Raw genomic sequence first — 15,730 nt, 5'->3', positions numbered from 1 at the left:
GGTGCCCAAGAATCAGTCCCAGCGTGCGGGCAAGATTTCTAAGGCACCCATTTCCCTCCGTTTCAACAGGGCCCCACCTTCACCCCAGGGTCCACACCCACAGCATTGGTCCACGCGTTGTCCTGGCCTGTATAACGGGTAGATTCCCTTGGGACAGCTAAACCAACCCCCCAAACATAGACCCTTCGGGTGAGCCAGGGAACGGCCTGGCCTTCGCCTCTGGCCAGGACCCCGGTGTCCTCCCGCCTAAGAATCCCTCCGCAGTAGTAGCTCCTTCCTCAGGGCACCTCCCTGACTCTGGGTGAACGCGGGGCGCGCGGGGGTCAGCGCCGTTCCCCCACCCCCGGCCCCAGCGCCCGCGTACTTCGCTGTCCCAGCTCGCCAGCTGTCAGCTGTGCCGCCAGAGCTAGGAAGCCGCTTCCGTGCACGTGGAAGTATCGGGTGCTGCAAATGAGGTGGGAGAAAAAAAAAAACAAACAGACCGCTGAAGAACACAAGATTCCTTTTCTCCCCGTCTGTTTTGCTTTGCGCTTGGGGAGCCGGCCAGGGATGGCCGAGCGCGCTGGATCCACAAAGGCTGGCGGTGCGGGCAGGCCACACCGCACCAGGAGGGAAGGATTGAAGCAGTGAGCTGGAGGAATCGGGACAGAGCACACGACACTGGCTAGTTAGGCAAGCGTGCACGTGCAGGGGACGGGAGAGGATGGACAAAGGGGGTTCATTACTCGTGGGACCGCCTCAATCCTTCACTTGGTCCGGGCGCGTGGGTGGTCGCCCATTCCGGCCTCTGGCTTAGCGTTCAACCGATCGCGTGCGTCCAGGATCCCCGGGGCTGCGAGCGTGCGAGCGCTACAGCTACAGCTTGGCAGGGTCGGCACCCAGGAGGTCGGCGAGGCGCAGGTGGCCGATCTTCTTCACCTCTTCCAGGGCGGTGCGCAGCTCCAGCTCGGGCGGGCACAGCAGGCGGCGCGCCAGCTCGCGTGGCACGGCCGCCCGGTCGCTCAGGCGCGCGGCTAGCACGAAGGGGAAACCGAAGCGCGCCCGGTACTGCGCGTTGAGCTCGGTCAGCCGAAGCCGCTCGGCCGCGCCCAAGCTTGTCAGCCCCGCTCCGCTCTGCTCCCGCTGCGACTCGGCAGTGAGCGCCCCCCGTTGCAGCTCGCGGCCCGCCAGATCCGGGTGGCAGCGCAGAACACCCTCCTGGCCTGTGGAGAAGCACAGACAGAGCCGCCTCGAGAGCGCGTCACCCAGCCGCGATCCGGGGATGGCGCCCGGCGCTGCGGGCTGCCCTCTCCCCGGGGACCCGACCCGCAGGCCGGGCCTGCCCCCCTACCCCGCCCCGCTGGAGCCGCAAACGATCCCCAGGTGGCGGTGTCGTGGCAGCGCAGCCTCTTCCTCGCGCCCCCGACCTGGCGCCTCTCCGGGTCCCCGCTACCTTCGGTCCCATCCAGGGGAGGGGGCGGAGCGGGAAATGACCGGCTTGTGTTCTTGGGTAGGAGAGCGGAGGGGGGTGAGAGGGCGGCCGCCGAGGCTCGGAATTTACGACTTGCTCGGGAGGGAGCGGGGACGTGATAAGGAGCCCGCGCGTTTCGTATCTTCTCAAAGTCCTTTGCTCTCAGGGGGGCTTTGATGTCGGAAGGGGCCGGACGCAAAGGGCTTGAAGACTTCCTGCGAAAGTCCTGGAATGGTGTTTCGTTCTGCTCCAGAGGAGAGCGCAGAGGGGCGGGGTGGGTCCTAGGGACTTGGCAAATAAATGCCCAGGACTGTGTGACCCTAAAGTGTGAGCGCTGGGTCTTAGGGATCACACTGCCACAGGGCCTTGCAGATGATTACTGGCAAGGAACCCAGGGCCAGCCGAAGCCCGCAATCCCTGGCGTTAAGCTGGGGTCTCTCTTTGCAAGGAAAACTAGCCACCCCCACCATCCACTGTACCAGCATCCACCCTGCCGGGAGGAGGGAGGAGGGCTTTTTCCCTCCTCTGACTCAGGGCCCCCTCCCCCGGCCCAAGTGCCTCAAGGAGCAGAGGAACCGTTTTCCTGGATGAAAGCTTCTGCTAGTCCACCCCTGACCCCGGCAAGCCTTGGTGGGAGGCCTGAGCTGTTGAGCCCTAATGCAGGCGGTGCCCAGATCCAAGCCCGCTGGCCAATCACCTAGATCAGCTCTCCAAAGACACAGGCAGCGTCTAGGCTCCAGGCAAAATTTCGGATCAGTTGCAACGGGGATCAGAATGATGGCATAGTAGCTAATCTTCCACGTGTGACACTGTCATCCCATTTGGGTGCTAGTTCATGTCCTGGCTGCTTCACTTCCCATCCGGTTCCCGGCTTATGGCCTGGGGAAGCAGTCGAGGGTGGCTCAAAGCCTTAGGACCCTGCACTGGCATGGGAGACCCGAAAGAAGTTCCTGGCTCCTGGCTTCACATCTGCTCAGCCTTGACCCTTGCAGCCATTTGGGGAGTGAGCTTCTGGATGGAAAATCTCTCTGCCTCTTCCTCTCTCTCTGTAAAACAGATAAATCTTTGAGAAGAAAATTGATCTGGCAGGTCCACAGTGGCCTAGCAGCTAAAGTCCTTGTCTTGAACATGTGGGGCACCCACGAAGGAGACCTGGAAGAAGCTCCTAGCTCCTGGCTTCGGATCAGCAAGCTCCAGCTGTTGGGATCTCTTGGGGAGTGAATTGTAGGATGGAAGATCTTCCTCTCTGTCTCTCCTCCTCTGTATATCTCACTTTGCAACAACAACAACAAAAAATCTTAAAAAAAAGTGGTAGGCAGAGAACATGGTTCCATACCATGAGGGCCCTGACAGCTACCTTGCTAAGCAGTGGTGAAGTTTGGAGACAGCTCATTCATCCGAAACCCAGAACTGATACTTATTAGACCACTTAGCCTGGAGGACTTGGGCTGACACGGCCCAGGAAGGCCTCACATTTCTTGCAGCAGCAAGGCACTTGGCTGTCTCCGGTTGGACCGGCTGGCTGGGAAGAGGAACATTGAAAACACCCTTTTTTATGGTACACTAAATTCCTTGTGCTTACAGAAAACTCTCCCCTTCCTCATATTTGAGACTGCTTCGGATGGTGACATAGCTAGTGGATGGATGTCCTGAGAAGGGACAGTTGGAGGTCGCCTCTGATGGTGCAAGATTAGAAACAGCTAGAAGACCCGCCTGAGGCTACTCAGCTGACTACATCTCCGAGTCCTGGACCCTTGCAGGACACCATGGTCCCATGCAAGATTAAGGGTGTTCAGAAGGAAGCCATTGTCACCAACTGTCCTCTCTAACATCACATAGGCACAATCAGCAGGGGTGTTCCCATCCATCACACACACACACACACACACACGCGTGCCTGCGCACGCGCGCGCACACACACCCCTCTGCTACCAGCCCTGTCCAGCTGCTGTGGACCCAAGTTGTTTCCTGGAGCAAGGGCCCAGCCCTTGGCCAGGCTCCTGGAAGCATCAGTCTGTACCTGCTCACCACCTCAGACTCCTTGGGCCTCCTTGAAGGGAAACTCAGGCTTAGGACAGACACCAAGCCCTGCCCAGCCAACCCCTCTGCACCCACACAACCGTGTCCTGCAAGTGAGCTCTGTGGGTTGACTGCACCCTCACAGCTACACATTCAGAATGGCTTCTGTCCCCTGGGGGCAAGGGGCTCCCTCTTCCCCTGCCTCTTCCTCTCTGAAGAACCAGCCTAAGCTTGGGGTGGGGGCGGTGAATGATGGGGTCCTTGCCATCCCTACACCTGCCAGCATCAGGAAACCTCCAAGCGCCCAGCACAGGGTGTGTGTGTGGGGGGGGAGGTGGCGATGGCAGCTCCATGCATGCCAGGTCTTCCCCGGGCCATTCCTTCCCTTGCCACCTCATTTCCCACTTTGCAGCATTTAGCTCCCCTTAGAAACTTAGCCCTCCAGGGTTAGTGTTTGCCTGCCCTGCAGGTAGCACAGGGGAGAAGAGGAAACAGGAGATGGAGCATGGGGTTGGAGAAAAAAAAATAAGAAGACCTGGACTTCACACACACACACACACACACACACACACACACACACACGACAAGAAAGGATGCTCTGAGATGAGGAGGCAGGGGAGAGGGAGGTGGAGGGGGACCTGGATCCTGGAATCACTGTTACAGTGGCTCAGGGCTATGGTAATGGCATTTTTGGCCAAGAAGGTCAGATTTTGGTTCTTCTGAGCAACCAGCCTCTCCCAGCTGTGGCCATGAACCCCAGCAGGAGGCTGGAGACTATGGGCTGGGTGCTGCTCTCTGTTCCTTCTAAGAGCTCCAGTCTGCAAACTTGAAATGCTCAAGTGAGGACCAGAATGACGCAGTGCTGCTGGGACTCTGTGTTGTGTCTTGCTTGGCACATCACACCAGGAACGTGGGTGTGGCCAGGAGTTATTTGCTGGGAGCACAGGACAGGCACAGAATCCATGTACTTGGCACCCTGGCACTGCTTCCACAGGAGAACAGGTGAACAGGACCACAGTGGCGGCCTCTGTGGAGCAGGTGCCCAGAACTGCCTGCCAGTGCCCCTGGCACCCACAGACACGGCCACAGACGATCCCTTCTACAGAAGATCAACTGTTCCATTTGAAGCTAGCTTCTTGAAAGTTTTGCTTCTGTAGTTTCAAACATCCATATCTCTACCCCATCTCGTCCTTATCCCCGTGCAAATATGAATTAGAAGAACTCATCATAAACACTCTTCCCTCATTGCCTCCCAGCCCCTCCCAGCCCCTTCCCCCTCCCCAGGCTCTCTCTAGGAAGCATTAGGCCCCACCTGCCAGCCAGCCAACCCGCACTCTCCCAAATCACCAATGGCCAGCTTCTTGCCTGGGCGAGCCATGCCCTGTTCCCTCTTGGGCCACACATCGGCCCTCTCTCCTGGTTGACATTCTCATTACTGGCTTTGGCAGACACTCGAACCGCTTTCTCGTGGACTCCAGGGTGGAGAGGCACTTGCCTTGCGTTCTTTTTAAAAATTATTCTTAATTTTGAATTTTATGATACGATTCTGTTGAGTCTGGGATTCCCCCCACCCTAATTGCCACCCTCTGACTGATTTTCCCCATACCATTATAATAGCACAGTCCTTCATATGGAGTCCCTGGCCTTCTCTAAGTGGCGCACCAAGCCTTTCCATCCCGTGCAAGGGTTTCTCTTTGTCACCAACTCCTCTCCTTAGCTTGCCCCTGAATTCCTCTCTGAGCACCCAGCATTTCCACTGGGATGACTCCCAGCCACTTCCGACTTCACCAGCACCCTCCCCACATCCTCTCCTCTCAATTCTGAGTCTACCCCACCCTCCATGACACCATCCAGTCCCATGGACTGAAGCCTTGCATCTTATGGTTAATTCCCCTTTGTTTCAGAGATGTTTCTGCAACCAAACCCACTGAAAACAAACCCTGCTCTGAGAACTGGTTCCATCCATTGTCCCAGCATAGTGCACGCTACCTCCCTCACTCTCACTGCTTGCAGCAACCCCTCTGCCTACCCTGCCTGCAAGCCACTTTGGTCATTGTGTTCCCCCAACATGTTACATTTGTTCTAGGCTATTCTCTTGGAGTAGATCCTTAGATCCTGGGTCTTAGCAGCTCTCTTATCTTCTATGTCTCGTGTTTATTTTTTATTGTTGTTGTTGTTTTGTTTTGTTTCTTAATTTGAAAGGAGAGAGAGAGATTATCTCTCTGCTGATTCACCCTTCAGCTGCTCACAACAGCTGGGACTGGGTAAAGCCAGGAGTGCAGGATTCAATGGAGGTCTCTCTCACAGGTGTGGCAGAGGCCCAGGCACTGGTGGCATCCCCGCTGTGTCTCAGGTGTGCAGTGGCAGGAAGCTGCCTTTGGAAGTGAAGCCGGTACACAGGCACTCCAACACAGAATACAGACCTCCAAGCAGTATCTTTACATTTGCCCACCCAACCGCCTTCAGCTCCAAATTTTAATTCCATAAAATGCCTCCTTGGGAACCAGCATTGTGGCACAGTGGGAAAACGACTGCCTACGGTACTGGATCCCAGAAGAGTACAAGCTATGTACCAGTTGCTCCACTTCTGATCGGACTGCCCATTAATGGTCCGGGGAAAGCGGGGTGCTGTTGGAGCCCATGCACCCTCAGGGGAGACCCAGATGAAGCTCCTGGTTCGCAGTTTGATTAGGCTTAGCCCCAGTTCTTGAGTCGTCTGAGTGAATAGAGGACCTTTCTGTGTTTCTGTAGCTCTTCCGTTTAAATAAGTAAGTGCACTTTAAAAAGATTCATTTATTTTTATTGTAAAGTCAGATTTACAGAGAGAAGGAGAGACAAAGAGAAAGATCTTCAATGCCCTGATTCACTCCCCAAGTGGCAGCAACAGCCACTGCTGAGCTGATTGGAAGCCAGGAGCCTGGAGCTTCTTCTAGGTCTCCCATGTAGGCGCAGGGTCCCAAAGCTTTGGGCCATCCTCTACTGCTTTCCCAGGCTACAAGCAGGGAGCTGGATGGGAAGTGGAGCAGTTGGAACATGAACTGCCCATATGGGATCTCAGCATATGCAAGGCAAGGACTTTAGCCACTAGGCTATAGCGCTGGACTCAAATAAATGCCTTTTTCAGAAGACATATTTTGTTACTATTTTCTGCAATATTGTGTATACATTTTCAAATAATTCCTAGAATTCAAAATCATTGTATTTCCTTGTGGCCTTTTTTTTTTTTTTTTTTTTTTTTGGAAAAAAAAGTAAGGTGTTTATGTTTTTGTTTTGTTTTTAGGATCTTATTTGTTTAAAAGGCAGGGTAATGGGAGTAGGTATATACAGAGACAGAGAGAGAGAGAGAATCTCCCATCTTCTGGTTCACTCCACAGTTGGAGGCGAGAAGCAAGGCTGGGCCTGTCCGAAGCTGGGAGCCAGGAGCTCCTGCTGGGTCTCCCACACGGGTTCAGGGTCCAAAGCACATGGGCTGTCCTCTTCTGCTTTCCACGGTCATGAGCAGGGAGCTGGGTGGGAAGTGGAGCCGCCTAGACTTGACCCTGAGGCCACATGGGGGGTCCCTTGAAGGCAGAAGCTGCCCGCTTCACTGCTCAGGTCTCGGTACCCAGGTGCCGCCCCAGCCGTGGCCGGAGCCCAGTGGGGGTTCAGCCACCAGCTGGTGTCCCCAGGACAGAGCTACACAGTTGGAAGGGGAGGAACCGACAAGCACATTTTAATGGCTTAATCTTAAAAATACATATTAATGCGAATTATTAGCTTTCAAGTCTTTCAAGCTCAATAAATACTTCCTCTAGTGACTGTTGAATAAGAAAGTACGGTGTGACTGCTATTGTGATGTCACAAAGTTGCATATAACATATTCCAGTGAACATTTAATAGCGCCTGACGTTCAATGTAACGAGTTTAAATCAGTCCTGAACTGCTCAAGGGATGTGTGTGTGTGTGTGCCTGTTTGTGAGCGCGCACATGTGTGCGTGTGTGTGAGCGTGTGTGTGTGCCTGTGTGTGTGCGTGTGTGAGACAGCGCACGTGTGTGCCTGTGTGTGTGTGCGTGTGTGTGTGTCTTTTTACTTCTCTTACTGCCGTTCCTCTTGTCCAGAAACCGGTCCCTCTTTGATCTCTGGGAGCTGATTGGCTAGAGAGCGCCTTGCGGGTGAGCGGTGGGCCCAACAGCAATCCTGGACTGCCATCTACCGGCCAAGCATCATTATAACAAAACCTAAATGGATTCGTTCTTGGTTTATGCTGCTGGCACGGGGATCTTGGACTTCGCCTTGTCACCTGAGGCCAATCCTGGGCAAGAGCAAGCACCCCAACTAGCGCCTCTCCCTGAGACCCCTTTCAGTTTCTGAAGCCAAAGACTCGATTATATTTGATTTTATTGGCTAATAAGATAATGTATATTACGATGCATAACTTGATGTTTTGACATATAGGTAAATGTATGTACACATAACGAAATAGTGAAATCACATTTTATCATAGACATCACCTCACATGTCAATCTTTTTTTGGTGCTAAGAACATTTAAAATTCTACTTAGCTCTAGTCTAGTATCCACTAGATTGTTATTAACTATGGATGCTATACCGTAAGACAGCCCCTTTTGGCTAATTGCTTTAAAGGTGTAAAATTTGGTCCGTTACATCTAATATTAATGTTATTTGAAAAAAGTAGCAAAGAGTTGAAAACCCTAGGACCTGTCTCTAACCTTTGCTTCTGGTTCTCTGAAAAGCCTTCAGAACTTGTTAACTTGATTCCCAGGAGCACGACTTTGAAAAAAAAAAAAAAAAAAAGAAAGAAAGAAAAGCTACTGGGTTTGACTCTAGGGGTTAGCAGAATTCCAGCTGGGCTACCTTCCTGCTGTGTGTGCTCACTCAGGTTACTGACTCTTGTGCCTCAGTTTCCTCATCTGTCAGATGGGGAACTAAGAAGAAAAAGAACACTTATGTAAGGTGTCATCAGAAGGACTCGATTGCATTAATAAATGCAAAGTGGCAAACATCCCTGGAAAACACAACTAACATCTCAGTCAGTCCCATTCTGTGCCATATTTGTGTCACTATTGCTAACACTGCCCATCATTTTTTTTTTTGAAGATTTATTTATGGAGCAGAGTCTAGATAAGTCTGAGCAGCGGTATGGGTGTCTGGATCCCCCAGCCACATAGTTGTGGCTGTGGCTGGGAGTATCCGTGCCAGCCCAGGTCTCCTGCTGGGAATCCTAGTTCCCCATGCATTGCTGCTAGGTGGAGGGAGGGTCTTGGGCTTGTCCAAATCCAGGGTCCAAGAATTTCCTCCATCCCCAGGAGGGTCATGGCTTGTGAACGGTCAGAGTACCAACCAGTGCTGAGCTCAGGGGTCTTGGGAGTATGGAATTACTACCTAGGGACATCCATGGATAAGGCCACTGTACTTGTAGGTGAGGAATGGATCCTGAGGGACACCCAATGACAGCGCCACTGTACTTGCAGGTAAGTGAGGGGACTGAGACCTGGTGGTTTGGAGGGGAGAGACCTGAAGATCTTTATGGGTCAGACTGATGCACCAACTCACATAGTAGTCCTGGGTTGGGCTTGTTAGCATGGAACATGGCTGACCACCACATGCCAGCACAAGTTCAAGCTATGGCTTGGGGCCTGTCTGGCAGGGCTAGATCCAAGTACCTGACAGTGAGTGTTGGATCAGGGGATGGGTCACATAAGGCTGGGCCATGACACCAACCAGCACACAAGAGAACCAGGTCCATGCATGGATCTATGGGGGATATGTGGGTCCAACCCTATGGAACTACAAGTCCTGCTGGTTAGCTTGAGGGTTGGGATGGTGATGGGCTGAGTTAGGCATGACCATGGAACTCACAGATGCTCACAGGTACTGGGGCTTGGAATAAGCAGGGTAGGTCCAGGTTGCAGAACCTGCATGAGTACCCTAAAACAGGATGTGGGGTGGGCTGGGCCAGGCTGCACCACCTCATGCAAAGGCCAGGACAGATGGGCCAGGCCATGTCAGGTAAGGACCAAGCACCCGTTGGCATCTGGGTCTAGGAATGGCCCGAGTAAGAGAACCTGAGAAAACTCCCCTGTGGTTCAAAGCTCCCGCTGCTGAGCACATGGTCCAGGCCTGGGTGTTGGGCAGGCTGGGCAGGGGAGCTCCATCTGTTGGCAAATGTGTGAGTCGGTTTTGGAAGCGGGCGGACTGGGCAGGGCTGAGCAAACCTTAGCCCACTGGCAAATGCAGAATCCAGGATAGAGTACAGGTCAAGCCAGGCTAGGCTGCCATTCCTACTGGCTTGCACGAGTCAGGGATGAGAGCAGACGGAGTAGCGCCAGGCTGAAGCACCCATCAGCAGGAGTTGGGACTAGGGGCCAGCTGGGACTGGCCAGGCTGCAGGGGAGGGACTATGCCAAGCTGGGTCAGAGTAATCACTGACTCATGCCAGATCTGTGCCTGGGATCAGGCCTGGTTGGAGAGCTAGGGGATGCCCTGGCTGAGTTGTGGGTCCCACTGGTGAGCGCGGGGGCCAGAGTAGGGGCTGCAGTCTGGTCTAGACATAGATGCAGTCTCCCTTGACATGGGTGTGGAATGGGTCTGGAGCATGCAAGACTGGGCTAGACTCTAGCACCCATTGGAGCTCGTGAGAACCAGAAGGGATGTAGGATGGGCTGGGTTAGCTCTCTGCCCCTGCTGAGCCATGTGTGAGCTGTGTGAGCTGTGTCTGAGTGTGGACCAGGCTTGGCTGGGTGGTAGCACTCAACAGTAAGAACCATTATGGGTGAAGGCCAGTCAGGAAAGGCCACTGTCCTGCTAGGACAGGAGGTGAACTAAGTAGGGCTGGCCCATGGATCCACTGGTGTGTGCATTGGGATCTGGCATTGGAAGAGGTTCTGATGCAGGAGCTTGACAACTCCTCTGTCAGGACACAGTCTTTACAGGTGAGCGCAAGAACCAAGAAAGGGAGCAGCCTAGACCAGTCCAGGTTACAGTACCCATGGGCTTACATTTGGCTCAGGTCTGGGGCAAGTGAGGCTGGGCCAGTTCATGTCACCTGCTGGCAAATCTGAGAGCCAGACTGGTGTGTGGGTCATGCCAGGTGTGGCCATAATACCAGCCAGCTCACATCAGGGCCAGGACTGGGGCTGGCTGTAGCCCACACCAATGTGAGCTGGAACTGGGGTTGGGCCGGGTTGGGCCAGACTACAGCACCTATGGGCAAATGCTGAGGTGAGGGGGGCCATGCCAGACTGGGCCGCAGTGCCCAACCAGCACATGTGAGACCTGGGGAGAGTGGGCGAACCCGGTAGGAGGGGAGCTGCAGGGAGCTCCCTTGCTGGGCCACTATTCTCTCTGGTGAACATGAGAGCTGGGATTGGGAGCAAACCAGGCCAGGCAGGGCTACAACACCTGTTGGCCTGCATGTGAGCTGGATCGGGGAAAGACAATCTGGGCAAACTGTTCCTACTGGTGCATGCATAACCCAGAGAGGCTGAGGGTTGGTTTGTCACGGCATCAGCTAAAAGATGCTGGCGGGGGGGTGGGTAGGGGAAAATTCTGTCGAGCTAAACTACAATATTACAATACTACCTAGAGAATGCAAGATCCAGGAGTGGGAGTGGGCTCATTAGGGAAACAGTGGGCTCCTCCCTCTGGGGTTGCCACTCTGACTGGGACAGGTATGGCTACACAGAGAGTGGCACCCATGAGCACATGTGTGGGCTGGATCGTGGAGATGGTTGGATTGAACTAGGTTTCAATGCCCATTGACATATATAAAAGCTGAATGGTGTGTGGGGCAGACAGAATTAGTCTGCTGTACATACTGGCAACATGGGAACCAGGGCAGGGGGTTGGCCTGGTGAGTGTTATTTGTGGGTCGCTCCAACTAGGCTGCAGTTCCCACTGCTTTGTGTGGGGCCAAATGTGCAGTGGGCAGGATCAGGCTGGACTGCAACACCCATCAGCTTGCATAGAAGACAGGGCTGGAGACAAGTGACCCAGTAATTGCAACTAACAGTGTGCATGAAGGCCAATTTGGGCGACAGACTGCTGAACCCTGTATTGGTATGCACACACAAGATTCAGGGATCACCTCAGATGAAGTTTCTTTGGGAATCCCCCTAACTGAACCACTGGACTCAGAACTCCAACCATGGAGGTAATTACAGGTTCCGAGATCTGACTGTGGAGCGCATGTGTCAGAGCTGGGCATCCTCCAAGGTTTAGACAGAGCAGTGGACAGCATGTCCAGATGCACATGGAGGATACGGCAGTACATTGGAGTCTGCAGAGGACACCTGGTACCATGGCAGAGGACGGAGGACAGAACAAGTTGATCAACTACCCCAGCCAAGTGTTGGTAGTGAATACCTGGGCAAACGGAGACGCTAAGGGGGACTATGTCAGCCAGTGGAGCCTGGAGAGATTTCATCATAATTAGAGTGGCAAGACTGGCAGCAAAATAGAACTATTGAACTAGCAAAACCCCTTGAGCAGGACCCTTGGAGCATGTACCACGTCAGAAACCCTGAGATGGTTGGGAGGGTGGGTGGGGCTTCTCCCCGTGTCTCTCCCCTCACCCCAAATACAGGAAGGAAAGAAGAGAATGTGGAAGCAATCGTCTCACACTTTCCTCTTGCCCTTCGCATCCTAATCAAATGTGTAAAATTTTCAAAAATAAAATTTATACAATTAAAAAATATTTTTTTATTGGAAAGGAAGTTTTCCTGTTTTTTTGTTTTTTTACAGAAAGAAGGAGAGACAGAGAGTAAGATCTTCCATCTACTGGTTTACTCCCCAAGCATTTACTGCTCCAGTGGCTGCAACGACCGGAGCTGAGCCAATCCAAAACCAGCAGCTTCCTCCAGGTCTCCCACGGGGGTGCAGGGTCCCAAGGCATTGGGCCGTCCTCGACTGCTCTCCCTGGGCACAAGCAGGGAGCTGGATGGGAAGTGGAGCAGCTGGGACACAAACCAGCCCCCACATGGGGCCTTGGCACATGCAAGGCAAGGATTTAGCCACTAGCCTACCGCACAGGCCTGACATCACCCATTCTAATGCCATGACACTGTCTGACACAGGATACCCACCCAGACAGCACTGAGGCCCCACTCCCAGCTGCCTCTCAGGTGAGCCTGGGCCCAGCTCTTCCGGCAGGAACATCCCTTCCTCCCACCTCAATGGTCCGTGTCTTGTGCAGGACCATTCAGCTGGCCCTGCTTCCTGCTCTCTTATTCCCCCCGCCAGTCACACAGATGAAACAGTGGGGCCAGCAATGTCACCAGGGTCTATCATTGTCCAGGATCCCCTGGGGAACAGTTCCATTCACTCACCCATTCATTCAGCAAACCTTGTTGAAGCCCCAGCATGCTTTTTACTGGACACCCCCCCGCCCCTGATGCGGACACTGGCTTGAGCGCAGAGGGGCACCTGCCCTCCAGAGAGGGTGGGGGAGGACCCTGCCATGGCCCCTCCCCTGCCAGGACTGGCTCTACCCGTCACCGTGAACCTCTGATCCAACGGAAGATAGAGAAATGCCGGTTTCATTATGAGAGGCCTAGGCATACCATAGGAGACTGCAAGGAGCCAGCCAAGGAAGGACGCAGGCCCGGCTTGCTCCATCACCCCTGTGCACCCCACAGAGCCTGAGGGTATGAAGACACATCCCGGAATTCTCCTCCCATGACCTGCAGTTTCTTTCCTGGTAGAAAGCAGCTCTCATATCTCTGCAGCATCCATTTCCCCAGGTCGCTCTGTAGGTTCCCTCTGCCAGCCTCAGTCTTCCTGTTAGAAGCTGCCCCCCACCCCCACCCCAACTTGGCCCCTTCCAACTTGCCCTACAGACTTGGAGCTGAGCAGGTGGAGCCATTTTTGCTTTTCAGGCTGGATCTGGCCTGCTCTTTCCTAACTTGGGAAGAAGCAGTGGGAGAAAGAGAGAGAGAGAAAGAGACAGAAACAGAGACAGAGAATTCCTGTCTGCAGGCTCGCACCTCCACATCAGCCCAGGTGCACAGGAGTTTAGGCCAGGTCACTGCTATGGAAGACAGGGACCATGTACCTGCTGTCCCCCAGGGAGTACAGCAAGAGGAAGCTGGGATCAGAAACAGGACGTAAACCCAGGCACTCTGAGTGGGACACTGGAATCCACCTGTGATGCCTGAGCCTTTCCATTGGCTGCAGCGGCTATGATGTCACCCTTCGCTCTCCTCTAGCCTGACGTCAGACAAGCTAAAGATGGACCCTGTTTTGGAGATGCCTGTGCATCCACCTCAAGTCTTGCAGGTGGTTCTCCTTGAGCAGTCACCAGCAGGTGCTGCCAGGAGCCCCAACAAGAGGGTAGAACACACCCGGTGTCCCTGTTAGGCCATCTCAGGCTCCCCTGGAGGGAAAGGTCTGGACTGCTGACCCTTGGCCGGCCTTGCTGCGGCCCAGAGCCGGGTGTGTCCTTCCGAGTCCCCCGGGTCATCTCAGGCCTGCAGCTCCCTGTCCCACCCAGGAGGGCCTGTGCCATTTCCAGTTGCTTTTCCTGGAAGCAACCCACAGCCTCTGTCCTTCTCTTCCAGCCCAAGTGCCTCTCTCTGCCCTGCCCCAGGCACTTGCTGACCTGTGCAGTCCAGCCCCAACTGGCCACACCTGGGGAAAATGGCAGCCATGCACTCCTCGCCCTGGGCGTCTGAGATCTGCTGATAGGCAGCTGCCTGCCGGGTGGCCCGCACAGGGGCGATGGCGGGAGCGCTGGGTGGCTCGGGGCTGCACGCTGGATCTGACCTTTGTTCCACAGATCTTGGTGTGGCCTTTAACCCCATTCCTCCCTCTGAGCTCACTGCTCGGCTCTCACAGTGGACATTTACCATGGCCAACGTGCCTGCTCCACAGGCAGTCTTGGCCCTGACCCCTTGCCAGGGCTGGGCACCTCCAGGGTGCTAACGGAACCTTCCACTCCAAGCAGCAACATAAACAGGGTCTGAGCCAGAAGCATTTTTCTGAGGCAGACTTTGGCCCCGGGGTCCGCTCGCCAAGCTGTACCTGACTGTGGTAGGGTGTCGATGAAGGAGAAGAAATGCCGCTCTAGATCTGCTGGGTCAGAGAACGGGCGCTGGGACCAGACGGCGGCGGCCACCAGAGGGCACCGCTCAATGACATTGCCAAACACCTCCACGAATTCTCCAAAATCCATGGAGTTGACCGTCTCCATGTCCATGACTGGTGTCCCACCGGAGGCAGCGTGGTGTCTGGCTCGCTTTTGGCAAGTGACTGACGCTGGCTCTGTACGCCGAGTTAGGTTTGTTGAATCCTCAAGCCAGCTTTTATGCAACTAGCATGTGGGAGACACGAAGCCAGCACGCTTGTGTAATGAACAAACACAGGCTTAGGTTCCAGTCCAGGGTGCAGAGATCTCCCCGTGCAGCCCCAACCATCCCCACAGGGGACTCGAGCACTTGAGACATCTTCCACTGATTTCCCAGACCCTTAACAGGGAGTTGGGCCGGAAGTAGAGCAGCCAGGACTCAAACCAGGGCTCAGATGGGATGCTGGTGTTGCCTGCAGAGGTGTAAGTTGCTGCATCACAGTGCCAGCCCCTGACATCTTCATGTCATCGTCATGCCACAGCAGATTTCCCCGATAGTTCAGACAGGCTACCCATTAACTCCACGCAGCGCGTGGATTTTGTCCTAATGCTACAGACCAGCATCTGCCTAGCGACACACTTGAGCCATCTGGGCAAAACCAAGACCTCATCCCGTAAAGAGAAGTTGATGAACTTTTCCTTACCAAGAGGGCACATCATTGCACATGAGATACACAAATAAAGAGATGATTGCGCAGACACACACACACACACACACACACACACACACCACTTGATTCAGCATTATCTTTAGGTACAAGGTACTGTGAACAACATGGAAAACACTACAAAGCCAACCTATAAATAGTAGGATAAGTTTATTGGGGGAAAAGCAATGCCCAAAGGAAAGGCTAGTAAACCCAGGAGTTATAGCATCACTGGCTTTCTCTTCCGATGCGACGGAGAAAGGGTCTATACTTATACAGTCCCTGGGCCCAGCACCATAGCCTAGTGGCTAACATCCTCATCTTGCATACACTGGGATCCCATGTGGGTGCTGGTTCATGTTCCAACTGCTCCACATCCCATCCAGCTCCCTGCTCGTGGTCTGGGAAAGCAGTTGAGGACGGCCCAAAGCCTTGGGACCCTGCACCCACGTGGGAGACCCAGAAGAAGCTCCTGGCTTTAGATCAGCTCA

General features: G+C 54.2%; 1 protein-coding gene across 2 annotated transcripts; it reads right to left on the bottom strand.

The window, feature by feature from the left end:
• Positions 1 to 597: 597 nt before the first annotated feature.
• URAD (ureidoimidazoline (2-oxo-4-hydroxy-4-carboxy-5-) decarboxylase) lies at positions 598 to 14,679 on the bottom strand. Of its 2 annotated transcripts, none has more exons than XM_004577562.2 (2): positions 14,490 to 14,679; positions 598 to 1,202 (listed from the first exon to the last, which is right to left on the bottom strand). In XM_004577562.2, exons 1-2 carry the CDS (start codon positions 14,662 to 14,664, stop codon positions 856 to 858), a joined length of 522 nt encoding a protein of 173 aa, XP_004577619.2. In that variant the 5' UTR covers positions 14,665 to 14,679; the 3' UTR covers positions 598 to 855. The 2 variants fall into 2 exon arrangements, 1 of the variants encoding a protein (XP_004577619.2); XR_009246429.1 differs by lacking the exon at positions 14,490 to 14,679 and adding an exon at positions 1,407 to 1,762 and having other exon boundaries at positions 1,068 to 1,202.
• Between the last annotated feature and the right edge of the window lie 1,051 nt (positions 14,680 to 15,730).

The sequence above is a fragment of the Ochotona princeps genome, chromosome 12 (assembly GCF_030435755.1).
Source record: "Ochotona princeps isolate mOchPri1 chromosome 12, mOchPri1.hap1, whole genome shotgun sequence".
NCBI classification, from domain to species: domain Eukaryota; kingdom Metazoa; phylum Chordata; class Mammalia; order Lagomorpha; family Ochotonidae; genus Ochotona; species Ochotona princeps.
The sequence above is the reverse complement of the archived record's forward strand: the minus strand, read 5'-3'. Positions and strand labels throughout refer to the sequence as shown.